General features: G+C 42.6%; 1 protein-coding gene across 2 annotated transcripts in view; it reads left to right on the forward strand.

Moving 5' to 3' along the window:
• Positions 1-19,653, forward strand: part of LOC111972798 (polypeptide N-acetylgalactosaminyltransferase 11) — a 45,345-nt gene that overhangs the window by 22,426 nt on the left and 3,266 nt on the right. For both annotated transcript variants that reach the window (XM_023999876.2, XM_023999877.2), the window contains exons 7-11: positions 5,850-5,967; positions 7,212-7,364; positions 12,139-12,357; positions 14,613-14,717; positions 18,669-18,806. In XM_023999876.2, the coding sequence (XP_023855644.1) occupies positions 5,850-5,967; positions 7,212-7,364; positions 12,139-12,357; positions 14,613-14,717; positions 18,669-18,806 (733 nt within the window). The remainder of the gene's footprint in view (positions 1-5,849; positions 5,968-7,211; positions 7,365-12,138; positions 12,358-14,612; positions 14,718-18,668; positions 18,807-19,653) is intronic.

Genomic DNA, 19,653 nt, shown 5'->3' on the forward strand with positions numbered 1-19,653 from the left:
ATAGATGGCATTATGAGGCAGGAAATAACGTGGATGTATTGAAGCAACATCTCAAAACATCAGTCAGGAAGTTAAAGCTTGGTCGCAAATGGGTCTTCCAAATGGACAATGACCCCAAGCATCTTCCAAAGTTGTGGCAAAATGGCTTAAGGACAACAGAGTCAAGGTATTGGAGTGGCCATCACAAACCCTGACCCCAATCTAATAGAAAGTTTTGTGGGCAGACTGAAAAAGCTTGTGCGAGCAAGGAGGCCTACAAACCTGACTCAGTTACACCAGCTATGTCAGGAGGAATGGGCATAAATTCACCCACCTTATTGTGGGAAGGTTGTGGAAGGCTACCTGAAATGTTTGACCCAAATTAAACAATTTAAAGGCAATGCTACCAAATACTAATTGAGTGTATGTKAACTTCTGACCCACTGGGAATGTGATGAAATAAATAAAAGCTGAAATAAATCATTCTCTCTACTAWTATTCTGACATTTCACAATCTTAAAATAAAGTGGTGATSCTAACTGACCTAAGACAGGGAKTTTTTACTAGGATTAAATGTCAGGAATTYTGAAAAACTGAGTTTAAATGCATTTGTCTAAGGTGTATGTAAACTTTCGACTTCAACTGTATATGGTGCCTTCGGAAAGTATTCCTACACCTTGACTTTTCCACATTTTGTAAGGTTACAGCCTTATTCTAAAATTGATTGATGATGGGGAAAAAACAATTCAATCTACACACAATACCCCATAATGACAAAGCAAAAGCAGGTTAGACATTTTAGCTCATTTATATCACATTTACGTAAGTATTAAGACCCTTTATTCAATACTTTGTTGAAGCACCTTTGGCAGCAATTACATCCTCGAGTGTTCTTGGGTATGAAACACAAGCTTGGCACACCTGTATTTGTGGAGTTTCTCCCATTCTTATCTGCAGATCCTGTCAAGTTCCAACCAAGATGGTTGTCCTTCTGGAAGGTTCTCCACAGAGGAACTCTGTGCACTCTCATCGGGTTCTTGGTTACCTCCCTGACCAAGGCCGTTCTCCCCTGGTTGCTCAGTTTTTTTTCAGTATTACTTTAGTGCCTTGTTGCATACAATTMGCATGTTTTGGAATATTTTATATTSTGTATATTTGTATTCTTTTCACTGTCTTTTAGGTCTTTATTGTGGAGTCACTACAAGGATGTTTTAGAATCACCAATGGCCTCATGGTAACATCCCTGAGSAGTTTCATTCCTGTCTTGCAGCTCAGTTCAGAAGGACAACTGTATCTTTGGTTTAATATATAATCCAGAGCATAATTATTAACTTGACGAGAGAGTCAATGTCTGATTTGTTATTGTTACCCATCTTCTAATCACTGTCATTCTTTGTGGCTCTAAAAGCTCTTTGTAGTTGAATCGGTGCTTGAAATTCAGTACTTGACTGAGGGACCTTTACAGATGTATGTATGGGTCGAGGAAGGGGTATCAAATCAAATTATATTAGTCACATGCGCTGAATACAACAGGTAAGACCTTACAGTGAAATGCTTACTTACGAGCCCCTAACGAACAATGTGGTTAAATTTTTTTTTTTTTAATAAGAATAAAAGTAACTAAAGAGCAGCAGTAAATAGCGAGAGTTTATATAGAGGGGTTCCAGTACAGAGTCAATGTTCGGGGGCACCGGTTAGTCCAGGTAATTGAGGTAATATTAGAGTTATTAAAGTGACTATGCATAGATGATAACAGAGAGTAGCAGCGGTGTAAAAGAGTGGGGAGCAATGCAAATAGTCTGGGTAGCCATTTGATTAGATGTTCAGGAGTCTTATGGCTTGGGGGTATAAGCTGTTTAGAAGCCTCTTGGACCTAGACTTGGTGCTCCGGTACTGCTTGCCGTGCGGTTGCAAAGAGAACAGTCTATAACTAGGGTGGCGGGAGTCTTTGACAATTTTTAGGGCCTTCCTCTGACACTGCCTGGTATAGAGGTTCTAGATGGCAGGAAGCTTGGCCGTACGCACTACACTCTGTAGTGCCTTGCGMTCGGAGTCCGAGCAGTTGCCATACCAGGCAGTGATGCAACAAGGCAGTGATGCTCTCGATGGTGCAGCTGTCYAACCTTTTGAGGATCTGAGGACCCATGCCAAATCTTTTCAGTCTCCTGAGGGGGAATAGGTTTTGTCGTGTGCTTGGACCATGTTAGTTTGTTGGTGATGTGGACACCAAGGAACTTGAAGCTCTCAACCTGCTCCACTACAGCTCCGTCGATGAGAATGGGGGCGTGCTCGGTCTTCTTTTTCCTGTAGTCCACAATCATCTCCTTTGTCTTGATCACGTTGAGGGGAGAGGTTGTTGTCCTGGCACCAGGTCTCTGACCTCCTCCCTATAGGCTGTCTCGTCGTTGTCGGTGATCAGGCCTACCACTATTGTGTTATCGGCAAACTTAATGATGGTGTTGGAGTCGTGCCTGGCCGTACAGTCATGAGTGAACAGTGACTGAAAGGGCCTGAGCACGCACCCCTGAGGGTCCCCTGTTTTTAGGATCAGCGTAGCGGATTTGTTGTTACCTATCCTTACRACCTGGGGGCGGCCCGTCAGGAAGTCCAGGATCCAGTTGCAGAGGGAGGTGTTTAGTRCCAGGYTCCTTAGCTTATTGATGAGCTTTGAGGGCACTATGGTGTTGAATGCTGAGCTGTAGTCAATGATTAGCATTCTCACATAAGTGTTCCTTTTGTCCAGGTGGGAAAGTGCAGTGTGGAGTGCAATAGAGATTGCATCATCTGTGGATCTGTTGAGGCAGTATGCAAATTGGACTGGGTCTAGGAAGGGGTTTGAAAATGTCAGTGAAGACACTTGTCAGTTGGTCAGCGCATACTCGCAGTACACATCCTCCTCGTAATCTGTCTGGCCCTGCGGCCTTGTGAATGATGACCTGTTTAAAGGTCTTACTCACATCGGCTGCGGAGAGTGTGATCACACAGTCTTCCGGAACAGCTGGTGCTCTCATGCATGTTTCAGTGTCAAGCGAGCATAGAAGTAGTTTAGCTCGTCTGGTAGGCTCGTGTCACTGGGCAGCTCTCGGCTGTCCTTCCCTTTGTAGTCTGTAATGGTTTGCAAGCCCTGCCACATCCAACGAGCATCAGAGCCGGTGTAGTACGATTCGATCTTAGTCCTATATTGATGCTTTGCCTTTTTGATGGTTCGTCGGAGGGCATACGCAGGATTTCTTATAAGCTTCCGGGTTAGAGTCCCGCTCCTTGAAAGTGGCACCTCTAGCCTTGAGCTCAGTGTGGATGTTGCCTGTAATCCATGGCTTCTAATTGGGGTATGTACGTACGGTCACTGTGGTGACGACGTCATTGATGCACTTATTGATGAAGCCAATGACTGATGCGGTGTACTCCTCAATGACATTGGAGGAACTCCGAACATATTCCAGTCTGTGCTAGCAAAACAGTCCTGTAGCTTAGCATCTGCTTCATCTGACCACTTTTTTTTGATCGAGTCACTGGTGCTTCCTGCTTTAATTTTTGCTTGTACGCAGGAATCAGGAGGATAGAATTATGGTCAGATTTGCCCAATGAAGGGCGAGGGAGAGCTTTGTATGTGACTCTGTGTGTGGAGAATAGGTGCTCCAGAGTTCTTTTGGTTGGAGTTCCTCTGGTTGCACATTTAACATGCTAATATAAATTTGGTTAAACAGATGTAAGTTTCCCTGCATTAAAGTCCCCGGCCACTAGGAGCGCCGCCTCTTGTTGAGCGTTTTCCTGTTTGCTTATGGCGGAATACAGTTCATTGAGTGCGMTCTTAGTGCCAGCATCAGTCTGTGGTGGAATGTAGACAGCCATGAAAAATACAGATAAACTCMCTGGTTTGATAGTGTGTTCTACAGCTTATCATGAGATACTCTACCTCAGGCGAGCAAAACCTTGAGACTTCCTAAAATATCGTGCACCAGTTGTTATTTACAAAAATACATAGTCCGCTTTACCAGACGCCGCTGTTCTATTCTGTTGATAATGTCGTCGTTCAACCACAACTCCGTGAAGCATAAGATATTACAGATTTTAATGTCCCGTTGGTAGTATGATCTTCCGCGTAGGTCATCAATTTTATTTTCCAAAGATTGCACGTTTTGCAGAATGGAAGGCAGTGGGGATTTGTTCGATCGTCTATGAATTCTCAAAAGGAAGCCCGCCCTCCTGCCCCTTTTTCTCCGCCTTCTCTTCACGCAAATGATGGGGATCTGGGCRTGTTCCCGGGAAAGCAGTATGTCATCCACGTCAGGCTCGTTAAAGGAATAAAGTATTCTGCCAGTTTGTGGTGAGTAATCGCAGTTCTGATGTCCAGAAGATCTTTTCGGTTATAATAGACGGGAGCAGCAACATTATGTACAAAATAAGTAAAAAAATAAGTTACAAAACAACGCAAAGAAACACAATCGATTAGGAACACGTAAAACCTCCACCATTTTCGCATCAGTCATTCTAAATCATGTCAACCCCATGTAATTTATGTGATTTGTTAAGCCAAATTTTACTCCTGAACTAATTTTGGCTTGCCTAAACAAAGGCGCAGAATACTCTTGCGACGACTATATCTTAGTTATGAATTTTGTGAGTGTGACCGTCCACCTTGACAGAGTATTTTTGTATTTTGTATAGATTGACAAATTATTTTGAATCCCTATTTGTAACAAAAGGGGGTCTTAATATTTTTGTAAGGCACTATGTCCAATCATCTCAAATACTAATTTGAGCTGTGGAAAAGAATAACCCCAAAAGTGCAAACTCCAAGCTAGATTTGACACATTATAGATGCAGAAAAAACAGTAAAGCCTATTTGTTTATTTTTTATTATTATGTTGTTTTAGGCTGGCCTGCCCTATGCTATTATGTCCTGGAAATGTCTCCTTTAAGCTCAATTCGATTGACTTTATTTTTCCCCATTTGATTTTAATGGCCTCCCAGTGTGCACGAACCTAATACTGTATCAATAAAGGCCATCTGATGTAGACTTCACCCATCTCCCTCTCGTATGGAGTCATGTGAAAGCTAATTAGTGGCCGTAGTAGCACGCCTGGTTCTAGGGACTGAATTGATCCCCGTTTTGAAGAGGCCCGGGTGCTTTAAATCCATTACTACGGCATAGGCTGGCTTTAGCCTAAAGGGCTACTCGGACACCCRTTTGTATTTGTTTACGCTGCCTCTTAATTTCTCTCTGTTTCTCTCACATGCTTGTGCTCGGGGCTTTACATAAGGATATAAGCCTAAGGCTACGGTCACACAGAGACGCATGAAAACATAGGAAATCAGATACGCATTCATCACGGTCTGTCATCAAAAGTTCAAATCTTTTCGGACGAGTTGCATACGCACAAAGGGCAACACATTGTGCATTTTTTGAAGGACAGTCATCTCTGTTGTCTATTGTCCATCAACAGTTGACTCTCATTGAAAAACCTTTGGCTCAATCAGTAATTTTCTGACACAATCTGTCTGGTTGCAGTCCATCTTTTAGCCGGACTAGGAGATGGAGGCATATCTCACATCTTAGGATGTGTCTATAGGCAGCCCAATTCTGGTCTTTTGACCAATCAGATCAGAGCTTCTGCTTATAATTGGTATTTTGCCCAATGAGATCAGAGCTTCTGCTAATAATGGGTATTTTGCCCAATGAGATCAGATCTTTTGCCAATAATTAGTCTTTTGACCAATAAGACCTTCTGCCAATTATTGGGCAAAAGATCAGAATTGGGCTGCCTGTGTGAACTCAGCCTTAGTGTCTCGATGCTAGTGCTACTTCAAAGGATATTGTAGTAGCTAGAATGCAGACTCACATTCTGCCTTTTCACTCCTTCCCCTAGGTCTCCCACCATGGCAGGTGGTCTGTTTGCCATGGACAGGAAGTACTTTAACGAGCTCGGCCAATACGACAGGGGCATGGACATCTGGGGTGGTGAGAACCTTGAGATCTCCTTCCGGGTAAGTTAAAGGGCCACACACCATCACACTCACTGCATTACTGCAACATCTTATTCTTAGGAAGGGTGCAGATGCTCCCAAAGTAACACATAGGGTGGCAGGTAGCCTAGCGGGTAAGAGCATTGGGCCAGTAACCGAAAGGTTGCTAGTTCAATCCCGTACCGGACTAGGTGAAAAGTCTGTGCCCTTCAGCAAGGCACTTAACCCTAATTGCTCCTGTAAGTCGCTCTGGATAAAAGCATCTGCTAAATGACTCCAATGTAAACATAGAACAGCCAGACTTTCAGTTGAAAAATGTAATTTCTATTTTAGGGTGGGTGCCAAATTTACACGCACGCACCTGGTCAAATGAGCTATGACATGTCAACCACTCACCATGAGCTCAAGACAGTTGGTTTATTTACCCACGTTTTGGCACATTTATTCTAATGCTTTGCCTCAGCAGACTTAAACAAGCTTTTCCCCCTTAAGAAAAATACAGAATGAAATAAAATGTCATAACCGACAGCCAAAGGCAATTTTATTTCTCAACATTACGTTTTGGTCCAGTTGAATTGGATCTCAGCAGACTAGCAACTGCATATTGACTTGCTACATTTATCCATCCAACATCAATTTTCCTGTCTCGCCTCAGTGTTTTTACTTCTCTTTTACCACATCAGAGTTGGACATTTCTCTTCCAGTCCTGTTTAATATTCTTGGCAAGGCTGCCTTCTCATGTTTTGCAATGTTACCCTGTTTGAAAAGAGAGTCCAATATATGACTTCAGTAAGGGAATGTTATGCATGTGGAACATTGTCAGATTACATTAATCATATGGCTCTCGAGCAATGGGGAGTGGAGCTGATGTATGGACAGACTTGTACTGCCCTTATTAATTAATTATGGTCATTGAATTAAGTCCTATGTCCTAGCGTTTCCCAAAACGTAACTTTCTTAGAACAACTACGACGGGCTTCTCCTGTGCACTGTTGGTTTATTCAGGTGGAGGTTGAGGTGTTATGGGGGAAGGGGTTGTTTTTGGAGAGGGGGGCATTAGGGTTGTGGCAACGACGTGTGCTCACCCGGTGATTGAGTGGTTTTCATGGTAGGATACTTGGCCACGTAGTCTGTACTCTTTCTTGCTCCCTCCCCCATGGATTTAGTGAAAGGGTATTTTTAACGTACAAACAATATAGCCTTGTTGAAGTGTCCAGGCGCTCTAACCAAGAAGTCAAATACTCATATGACTTTCTCTTTATCAGATCTGGATGTGTGGTGGCCAGCTCCTGATCATCCCCTGCGCGCGGGTGGGTCATATATTCCGTAAACGCCGGCCTTATGGGTCACCCGGAGGTCAGGACACCATGGCCCACAACTCACTGCGATTGGCCCACGTATGGATGGATGAATACAAGGTACCTCAGAGGGCGATAGCACTAATTGCACACAATTGAAATCCAGTTTATAAAATCACCCATTCTCCATTGGTTCAGGGCCTGAAATTAAAATCCATTAAACTGGGTTTGTATGAAATCCAGCACGCACATGGGCCCGTAAGTGCCTAGACTGAAAGCTACTGGACCCGTATTCRGCSTATCAGAGTAGGAGTGCTGATCTAGGATCAGTTMAGCCTTTTTTAGATCATAACAGGTCCAGATCTGAAGAGATCACATTCAACCTTTTCCTGAGGCTTCTTTTATGACCGCAAGCAAACTAAACATGCGATGAGATCAGTATTTCTTATAACCACTCTCAGCTCTCTTTATTAGCACAGTGATGTTTGTTCCTTTCCAAGCTACAAAGAGCTATAATTGCTTTCCACAGTCTGAAAATAGCCAACCTAATTGGAAAGGAAGCCAATTGCGTTGTTTGGGTTCTCCTGAGAGATCTCCCATTCACACACGTCAATGTACAAGTGAGTCTGCATTTGTTTCCTCATCATTCCCCCTCAGTGTGTGAACAGTTGTTGTTTCCAAACTAAACTGTAGAGGCCTTGGATATGATTAATTACTTACGTAATTGTTATTACTTAGATGTCTCCACAAGAGAGAGCCACTGTTTTCGGTAAGGTTTGTGCTGCTTAGTCTCGTCTCTCTTCTGTGCTCTTTCCCATCTTCCACTTTGAAATGATTTACTGGATATTGAACTAAGAGTGTGATTCGTAAATTGCCTTCCCTTACTCTGAATTGTTAATTCAACAGTGTAGTGCAGGTATTCCCAAACAGGGGTACGCCAAATAAAAATGTGATTAACATAAAAAAAAATATATATATATAATAATCATTTCTTCACATTTTCAAACAGTACATTTAGTAAGGCCCGTGTTCATAGAGACACATACCAGCTCTACTGGTAGTACTGCTACTACCAGCAGTACTACACCTGCACCTGTCGACGACACAAGTTGTTCTGCTTCCACGAGCACATCCAATTCTAGCATCAGTAATTCTACGTTTGTCGTTAGCCCAGCTAGCATGGACACTGACAGTTGTGACTCTGATGCAGCCGAAGAGCTACTGCCCCCTTACCCGGGAAAGGACCGAACAACAGACAGGGACGTTGGACCATCGAAGAGGTGCAAATATGATGAGAACTACATTGATTTGGGGTTCACTTATATTGGGAGTAGTGCCTTTCCTCAGCCACTGTGTTATATGTGCAAAAGTACTATATCACAACTCGATGAAACCTTCACTCTTGCACAGACATTTAGAAACAAAACATGCCAATTTGAAAATAAGCCACAGGAGTTTTTGGAGCGAGAATGAATGACTTTCAAGTAGTAAAACATGCATAAAAGCAACAGATACCATTAATTAGAAGGGGCTAGAAGCGTCTTATATGGTGAGCTACCGAGTGGCTAGGACAGGCAAGCCCCATACTATTGTGGAGGACAAAATTATTCCTGCTGCTGCGGATATGGCTGGGACAATGCTGGGGGAAAAGGACAAAAAAAACTATACAGACAATGCCTTCATCAAACAACACTGTTTCACGATGCATCAGTGACATGGCAGGAGATGTTTTGAAACAATTACTGCTTCGCATACAAGCCAGYGAATTCTATGCGTTACAGCWGGATGAYTCAACAGAGGTGGCAGGCCTGGCACAGCTCCTGGTATATGTCTGTTATGTTTATGGGGGGTCAATTAAGGAAGACATCCTCTTCTGCAAACCAGGACAACAGGAGAGGGTATTTTTAAAGTACTGGACAGCTTTGTGACATCAAATGGACTTTAGTGGTCAAGATGTGTTGGAATCTGTACTGATGGCGCAAAAGCCATGACAGGGAGACATAGTGAAGTGGTAACGCGCCTGCAAGCAGTTGCTCCCGACGCCACTTGGGTACCCTGTAGCATCCACCGAGAGGCTCTTGCTGCCAAGGGAATGCCTGACAGCTTGAAATACTTTTTGGAAACTARAGTGAAAATGGTTAACTTTGTTAAAGCAAGGCCCCTGAACTCTCGTGTATTTTCTGCACTATGCAATGATCTGGGCAGCGACCARGTAACACTTATACAGCATACAGAAGTGCGCTGGTTATCAAGGGGAAGAAGTTTTGTCAAGTTATTTTAAATTGGAAGACGAGCTTAAAGTTTTCTTTACCGACCATCCTTTTCACTTGTCTGCATGATGACAAGTTTCTCACGCGACTGGCCTATCTGAGTGATGTTTTTTCTAGCCTGAATGATCTGAATCTAGGATTACTCTCCACAACTAAACTCAGCAAAAAAAAGAAATGTCCTCTCACTGTCAACTGCGTTTATTTTCAGCAAACTTAACATGTGTAAATAATTTTATGAACACAACAAGATTCAACAACTGAGACATAAACTGAACAAGTTCCACAGACATGTGACTAACAGAAATTGATGAATGTGTCCCTGAACAAAGGGGGGGTCAAAATCAAAAGTAAGTCAGTATCTGGTGGCCACCAGCTGCATTAAGTACTGCAGTGCATCTCCTCCTCATGGACTGCACCAGATTCGCCAGTTCTTGCTGTGAGATGTTACCCCACTCTTCCACCAAGGCACCTGCAAGTTACCAGACATTTCTGGGGGGAATGGCCCTAGCCCTCATCCTCCGATCCAACAGGTCCCAGACGTGCTCAATGAGATTGATATCCGGGCTCTTCACTGGCATACCTGTCTTGCAGGAAATCACGCACAGAACGAGCAGTATGGCTGGTGGCATTGTCATGCTGGAGGGTCATGTCAGGATGAGCCTGCAGGAAGGGTACCACATGAGGGAGGAGGATGTCTTCCCTGTAACGCACAGCATTGAGATTACAACATACTGTGTGCTGGTTATCAAGGGGCAAAGTATTGACATGTTTTTTTAAATTGAGAGATGAGCTTAAAGTTTTTTTTACTGACCATAATTTTCACTTGTCTGACCGCTTGCATGATGACGAGTTTCTCACACGACTGGCCTATCTGGGTGATGTTTTTTCTCATCTGAATGATCTGAATCTAGGATTACAGGGATTCTTTGCAACTATATTCAGTGTGCGTGACAACATTGAGGATATGATTAAGAAGTTGGAGCTCTTCTCTGTCTGTATTAACAAGGACAACACACAGGTCTTTCCATCATTGTATGATTTTTTTGTGTGCAAATGAACTCAAGCTTACGGACAATGTCAAATGTGATATAGCGAAGTACCTGAGTTAGTTGGGTGCGCAATTACACAGGTACTTTCCCGAAACGGATGACACAAACAACTGGATTCGTTATCCCTTTCATGCCCTGCCTTCAGTCCACTTACTGATATTTGAACAAGAGAGCCTCATCAAAATTGCAACAAGCGGTTCTGTGAAAATTGAATTTAATCAGAAGTCACTGCCAGATTTCTGGATTGGGCTGCGCTCAGAGCAATCCTGCCTTGGCAAATCACACTGTTAAGACACTGATGCCCTTTGCAACCACGTATCTATGTGAGTGGATTCTCATTAGCATGAAAACTAAAAACAGGCACAGACTGTGTGTGGAAAATGATTTAAGACAGACTCTCTCCAATACAACCAAACATTGCAGAGTTATGTGCATCATTTCAAGCACACCCTTCTCATTAACCRYTYGMGAGTTATTCACCATTTTCAATGAACAAGTACGGTTTTATATGTAAGATGGTTCAATAAAGAGCAAAGTTATTGATTATTATTATATTATTATTTGTGCCCTGGTCCTATAAGAGCTCATTGTCACTTCCCACGAGCCAGGTTGTGACAYAAACTCACACTCATTCTTATGTTTAATAAATGTATCGTATAGTGTGTGTGTGGCAGGCTTACAATGATGGCAAAAAACAACATTTGAGAGTGCGCTGACCCTGGTGCTAGAGGGGGTACGCAGCTGGAGGTTGAATTTTTGAAGGGGTACGGGACTATAAAAAGTTTGGGAACCACTGGTGTAGTGTATCAATGTTCCTAGCAGTTAAAATCTTCTAGAGGGTTATTTTMTAGGATATTTTTTCCAATAGTCCACTCTTGATACAGTCCTATTTTTATTTTTTTCCATTTTTTTTTCATGTTGGCAGTGAAGTTTTCAAGATATTGGACTTTCAAGAAGCAAAGTGRCACCTGCCTTATCATCAAGATGGTTCAATATGCAATGATCGTTTTTGAGTGGATTTTCCCTTTAAGATGAAGTTTGGGTTGGCCAGTTCTGACTTCTCCATCTCCACACTAATCAGAGACTGGGACAAGTTTTGTTTCCATGGAAATAGCCGGCCTAAATCAAGATATATTAAACAGATTCTCAATAAAGGTAAACTTCTTGATTTTATCGGCCAATCGAAATAGATCTAAGAGTTTTCAATCTTACCTCTGAAATACTTATTTTGAGTCTTACCACCTAGAAAATACAAGCTGTTTTCATGACCTAAGAGAGGGTGGAACAACTAGGAGTACTGTTGACTTGTCGAGATTCCAGTTCATTACTAGAAATATTTCTGAATCACTCTACAGTAGTTTGTCTCAGGTTTATTCAGTTTTTCTGATACGTTTGTTTACAAATTGACTTTAGAACCGATCTGCCCTGTAAACTCTGCACTTTTACAGATGACAGAGATACAGCTATTTTAAATGTATTAAAGGGTGTGGACTGGCATTGAACGTTTCAATAGCAATCAACTGAGTGTATGTCATCAATCTCACCTATTTCCTGTCTTTTGTCTCGTCCAATCAGGAGCAGTACTTAAACCTACGGCCGGAACTCCGGGAACGTGCCTACGGCGACATCAGCGAGCGGCAGGCGGTGCGCCAACGGCTGCAGTGTCGCTCTTTCAAGTGGTACCTGGACACCATCTACCCCGAGATGCAGGTTGCCTCGCCCCACAACAAGCCCCAGCAGCCTGTGTTCGTCAACAAGGGCCTCCGCCGGCCAAAAGTGTTGCAGAGAGGCCGGGTAAGATGCTAAAGTGAAGTTGAGCTATGCTAAACTGGTCCCAGATCAGTTTGTGCAGTATATCCAACTCCTATGGTCCCATCAACCATAGGAGTTGGCTATACAYCACAAACAGATCTGGAAACAGGCTAGAGTTGTACTACTGAACCCCATAGAAATAATAATTTTATGTTGTATGTCCAAACTTCAGCACTGAACATGCAATTTATTGTAACAATAGGAGGCCAATTGGTCTTTTGTCATCGATACATCACTGTCTAACTGCCCCCTGGTTTTGTCTTTAGTAGCTGGTAACCATGAAAACTGTCTGCCATAACTTTAACATGGTTACTTTGTTAAAGCCGTGTGTAGTCGGCGGTCAACCCCTGCCATCTAGAGGCAATAACATGAAGCCTGAAATTAAAAATAATCCTCAAGGAATGTATGTTCGTTTAAGGTGTAATTMTGTACATCATTCACATGCAAGTAGCCCTCTGACATATGTATAGTCATAAATTAAATAAAGTTACTTGTTTACTGTCAGTGAAGCACCTTCTCAGTATACAAACCGTAGATGTCTCCTGATGGACTAGGGGTCTTCAGAAGTTGTAAACAATATTCCCTGTTCCCGCGCATGTTTCTTTAGGGTTAATATGGTAAGGTTTGAAAGTAGTTCTCAGATTGCAACGAAGAAATACCTGAACATTCTTCAAAAGCCAAGGCAAAAATGATCAATACAACGTTACATACTGCACTTACATTTTTTTCTTTCTTCTTATTTAATTAAATTGAAAAAATGCCATATCCAGTCAACAGGGGGCAGCGTGGTGTTGAGAAAGTCATGAAGGAGCTCCAGTCCCCAGGACGAAAAGACACATACCACTTACAGGTTCAGAACTTCCGCTTCAAACAGACTGAGTTACAGTGCATTCGGAAAGTATTCAGACACTTTCCCTTTTTTCACATTTTGTTATGTCACAGCCTTATTCTGTAATGTAGCAACATGTGGGGCTCCCGAGTGGCGCAGCCATCTAAGGCACTGCATCTCAGTGCTAGAGGGGTCACTACAGACCCTGGTTCGATTCCAGGCTGTATCACAACCGGCTGTGATTGGGAGTCCCATAGGGCAGCGCACAATTGGCCCAGCGTCATTAGGCTATGGTTGGGGTAGGCTGTCATTGTAAATAAGAATTTGTAACTGACTTGCCTAGTAGTTATATAAAGGTTAAATATATATGTGRTTTTTATTCTAAATGGATTAAATTAAATATTTTCCTCAATCTACACACAATACCGCATGCTGATAAAGCAAAAACAGGTGTTTCGATTTTTTAGCAAATTTATTAACATTAAAACAAATAACCTTATTTACATAAGTATTCAGGCTCTTTGCTATGAGCTTCGAAATTGAGCTCAGGTGCATCCTGTTTCCATTGATCATCCTTGATGTTTCTACAATTTGATTGGAGTCRACCTGTGGTAAATCCCATTGATTGGACATGATTTGGAAAGGTACACACCTGTCTTTATAAGGTCCCACAGTTGACAGTGCATGTCAGAGCAAAAACCAAGCCATGAGGTCGAAGGAATTGTCCATAGAGCTCCGAGACAGGATTGTGTCAAGGCACAGATCTGGGGAAGTGTACCAAAACATTTCTGCACCATTGAAGGTCCCCCATCATTCTTATATGGAAGAAGTTTGGAACCACCAAAACTTTTCCTAGAGCTGGCCTCCCGGCCAAACTGAACAATCGGGGGAGAAGGGCCTGACCAAGAACCCGATGATCACTCTGTCAGAGTTCCTCTGTGGAGGAACAAATCAAAATATATMTTATATTTGAGATGCTTCAAATAGGATTACCCTATTGGCTATTTGAAGCATCTCAAATATAAAATATATTTTGATTTGTTTAACACTTTTTTGGTTACTACATGATTCCATATGTGTTATTTCAGTTTTGATGTCTTCACTATTATTCTACAATGTAGAAAATGGTTAAAAAAATWAAGAAAAACCCTTGAATGAGTAGGTGTTCTAAAACTTTTCGGTAGTCGGTAGTGTAACTTGAGTTGGTTTTTATCCATTTATCATGGATTGAGTTTATGGGCATGTTCCAGTTTGWATTTTTTTGCAATCGCACAGTGCAAATTATCAGATCTCAAGCCAGAACCACATTAATATAACATAGCAATGTTCTCAGATGCGCAGCCAGGCTGCAATAAAGATGACCTGGAACGCAACAGTGTCTTCACCTTCTCCTTTTCTTTCTCTGTAGCTGCGGAACCTGCAGGCTGACAAGTGTCTGGTGGCCCAGGGGAGGTCCACCCAGAAGGGGGGTGCCGTGGTGCTGAGGTCCTGTGACACTCACAACCCAGAACAGGTACACTAACTAACATATTACCCCCCTCCCCCCAACTCACCTCTGCCTTGGACATCTATATCATTTATATAATCTGTAGGGCCAAACCATACTGTGCTAGGATATTGTCTTTTCACATTGCACTTTCAAGCACAACTCAGCATTCTAAAAGCAAGCTGACCTGCCCTGATAACAGGTGTGGAAAGAAATCAGTCTGACCCTACACTCTACGATATTAACTGAAAAGAGCATGGTTTGGGTCGGCACAATACTGTGAAATATCCTCTACTGGTCTCTCTGCTTATCAACACTTTAACCCATAAGAATCTAAGCCGCGGGAGGGGGGTACAACTAAGATATATGGAATTGTTTTAAGGAGATCATACCAAGGATTATTTTGCTATTTGATTTAGAATTTTAAGACCCCTTGAAGTATCCCCAAAATATATTAATTGTCCTTACTGCTTGCTATTAGCCCATACAAATGCATTGAATAACAGATTCACTACATGGAACAACAAAAAAATTCTAAAAGGAAGTTTGTTCTGAAGTGTCTGTCTTATATCTGAGAGATACAGTTTAAGTCAGAAGTTTACATACACTTAGGTTGGAGTCATTAAAACGAGTTTTTCAACCACTCCACAAATAACTTGTTAACAAACTATAGTTTTGGCAAGTTGGTTAGGCCATCTAACATTGTTAGATGACATCATTTGAGTCAATTGAGTCATTAGATGACATCATTTGAGTCAATTGGAGGTGTACCTGTGGATGTATTTCAAGGCCTACCTTCAAACTCTGTGCCTCTGCTTGACATCATGGGGAAATCAAAAGAAATCCGCCAAGACCTCAGAAATAAAATTGTAGACGTCCACAAGTCTGGTTCATCCTTGGGAGCAATTTCCAAACGACTGAAGGTACCACGATCATTTGTACAAACAATAGTACTCAAGTATAAACACCATGGGACCACACAGCCATCATACCGCTCAGGAAGGAGACGCGTTCTGTGTCCTAGAGATTAATGTACTTTGGTGCGAAAAGTGCAAATCAATCCCAGAACAACAGCAAAGAACCTTGTGAAGATGCTAGATGAAACAGGTACAAAAGTATCTATATCCACAGTAAAACGAGTCCTATATCGACATAACCTGAAAGGCCGCTCAGCAAGGAAGAAGACACTAGTCCAAAACCGTCATAAAAAAGCCAGACAACGGTTTGCAACTGCACATGGGGACAYAGATCCTACTTTTTGGAGAAATGTCCTCTGGTCTGAAAAATAGAACTGTTTGGCCATAATTACCATTGTTATGTTTGGAGGAAAAAGGGGGAGGCTTGCAAGCCGAAAAACACCATCCCAACCGTGAAGCACGGGGGTGGCAGCATCATGTTGTGGGGGTGCTTTGCTGAAGGAGGGACTGGTGCACTTCACAAAATAGATGGCATCATGAGGGAGGAAAATTATGTGGATATATTGAAGCAACATCTCAAGACATCAGTCAGAAAGTTAAAGCGTGGGTCTTCCAAATGGACAATGACCCCAAGCATACTTCCAAAGTTGTGGCAAAATGGCTTAAGGACAACAGAGTCAAGGTTATTGGGAGTGCGCCATCACAAAGCCCTGACCTTAATCCTATAGAAAATTTGTGGGCAGAACTGAAAAGGCGTGTGCGAGCAAGGAGGCCTACAAACCTGACTCAGTTACACCAGCTTTGTCAGGAGGAATGGGCAAAATTCACCCAATTTATTGTGGGAAGCTTGTGGAAGGCTGCCCAAAAACGTATGACCCAAGTTAAACAATTTAAAGGCAATGCTACCTATACGAATTGAGTGTATGTAAACTTCTGACCCACTGGGAATGTGATGAAAGAAATAAAAGCTGAAATAAATCACTACAATTTCACATTCTTAAAATCAAGTGGTGATCCTAACTGACCTAAGACAGGGACTTTTTACTAGGTTAAATGTCAGGAATTGTGAAAAACTGAGTTTAAATGTATTTGGCTAAGGTGTATGTAAACTTCCGACTTCAACTGTGCAGTTGTGGCCAAAAGTTTTGAGAATGACACAAATATTAATTTGTACCCCCTCCACATTGACTCTGTACCGGTACCCCCTGTATATAGCCTCCACATTGACTCTGTACTGGTACCCCTGTATATAGCCTACACATTGACTGTACCGGTACCCCCTGTATATAGCCTCCACATTGACTCTGTACTGTACCCCCTGTATATAGCCTCCACATTGACTGTACCGGTACCCCCTGTATATAGCCTCCACATTGACTCTGTACGGTACCCCCTGTACATAGCCTCCACATGACTCTGTACCGGTACCCCTGTATATAGCCTCACATTGACTCTGTACCGGTACCCCCTGTATATAGCCTCCACATTGACTCTGTACCGGTACCCCTGTAATAGCCTCCACATTGACTCTGTACCGGTACCCCTGTATATAGCCTCCACATTGACTCTGTACCGGTACCCCCCTGTATATAGCCTCCACATTGCTCTGTACGGGTACCCCTGTATATAGCCTCCACATTGACTCTGTTACCGGTACCCCCTGTATATAGCCTCCACATTGACTCTGTACCGGTACCCCCTGTATATAGCCTCCAAATTGACTCTGTACCGGTACCCCCTGTATATAGCCTCGCTACTGTTATTTTTTCTATTATCTTTATTTTTTATTTGTTTATTTTAGTTAATACTTTTCTTAACTGCATTGTTGGTTGTATTCGACGCATGTGAGAAATACAATTTGATTTGATTGTAGTCTCATCTTTCCATAGAGGGGTTTGTATGCCAAACCGTTTGGACTCTACAGACGATTTTGTTAGAAGTCCAATTTTTGGTATGTCTCAATGTCTGACAAACACCGCTCTAGCGCCATCACTTTTCACCCCAGGTGCGGAAGTGTTCCATAGGTGGGTGCGGCGTCTCAAAACTAGTTCCCCCGATCCAGATTAAGCCTATTCCTGTACTTAAAACAAAGTTCCATGGAGATTCTCCATCTGGGTTGGGGAAACGTCCTAGCGATAGAGAAATAGGTTGTGTGTGACTCTGCCTTGTCTCCATCATATGGTCTACTATGCGTCACTGGCAGTCATTATTCATGTTGCCAGCCTATGATTGACCTACAGTGATAACAGAACCTTTACACGATTCTGACCTCTTTTTGACGCTTCTGTTAGTTCCGCGACATGGACAATGGTTATAAGGGTTAGTGCTAGAATCTGAAATGAGTTCTATTTCAACCTCCTATCTCCTTATCTTTCTTTGCTTTCATTACCTTATTTCAACCATTGTTTATGGCCACAATGACTGTTTTGTAGGAGGGTACCCTGGCTAGACGGGGAAAGTGCAGTATCTCAACCTGGAAATACATGAACTGTACCAGTACACCCTCACTCCAGGCTCTTTCAGGGTCACATCCACTGGAAGAGCTTCTATCTTTTCAAGCCTCAACTAAAAAAAACACACTTCCATTAGACAAGCTCTTCCACTTTCCTGTGTGTAAAAATGGTGCAGAGTGAGTCACTTTGTCTGTGTGGGGTATGAGTTCAGCTGAAGCTACTGCAGTTCTGCACTGTGCCACATGTGTTCTCCCACTCTCTCTTTTCCTCATGCGGTTCATTCTCTTTCCATCTGAACTTCTGTCTTACTGCAGCAGTTCTTGGGTACACGATGAGGTCAACAACTTCCGTTGTGAACGGTTGTTTGTAAAGTCGTCTACTGACAAATGAGGCGTGAAACGTTTTTGTCATAAGTATTGGGAGTAGGTAAAGTTTAAATTCTGGTTTATTCCATACATATATATATTATATATTGGATATGGAAAATACATTTTTAAATCCATTCCTCACTCGGGTCTGTGACATGGTTTCCTTATACAGTATATACTTCTTCTGCCTTTCTTTCTCTCTCTCCCTCACTAACCTACCTCCCTCTTCCTCCTCCCCAGGAGTGGGCCTATGATGAGGAGCACGAGTTGATCCTAGCCGGCCTGCTGTGTCTGGACATGTCGGAGATCCGCTCGTCTGACCCACCCCGCCTCATGAAGTGTCACGGCTCAGGGGGCTCCCAGCAGTGGACCCTGGGGGTGAGTTAGCTAGAGCCCCCACACTGTTGCCGAATCCACAAATCAGCCCCATATCTGTATATAAAAGACGGGTTGGTTGTTTAGCAACACAACTGACACATGCGCACCTACTGTGGCTTGGATTGTTGACAACATGTAAACTATATATTGCTTATTGAAAACATAAATACATTTGCACAATGAGCACTTGTTGGCTCTCAAATACATTGTTACAGTTGTTGGTTAGCCATATTAGCATAGTCAAAACAAGACGGTATCAAGAACAAGATAAAACTAGCTGAAATGAGCCGCCTATGACATGGCAGCTTCTTGTCATTGTCGCTAGCTATCTGGCCATTCCAAATCACAACAACAGACCTCTGTCCCATTGAAGCGCGCGCATCGTTTTCCTGACGTTGTCAGCTAACCCATCTATAGAAGCAAATAGGGCTATAGCAACTGTTGCAATGACTGCTACCATCATCAGACCAGTACTGATATGACTAATACAGTTCAGTATTACTGTGGCATTTAACTTGTGCATACCGCTGGTACCACGGGGCATCATGATGGTGATGACGAGATGGAATCACTTCTATTCAACCACCGCCAGTGGGCTCCTTTATTAGGTGCAGTAGATAATGTACGTAAAGTCTCTATCCTCTCCCTCCATTCTGTACAGTGCCTTCAGAAAGTATTCACACCCCTTGACCTTTGACATTTTGTCATTAAAGGCTAAATTTTAAATTGATTAAATTTAGATTATTCTTTTTTTGTCACTGGCCTACACACAATACCCCATAATGTCTAAGTGGAATTATGTTTTTACAAATGAATGAAAAGCTGAAATGTAGTCAACCCTTAATAA

The sequence above is a fragment of the Salvelinus sp. IW2-2015 genome, linkage group LG14 (assembly GCF_002910315.2).
Source record: "Salvelinus sp. IW2-2015 linkage group LG14, ASM291031v2, whole genome shotgun sequence".
NCBI classification, from domain to species: domain Eukaryota; kingdom Metazoa; phylum Chordata; class Actinopteri; order Salmoniformes; family Salmonidae; genus Salvelinus; species Salvelinus sp. IW2-2015.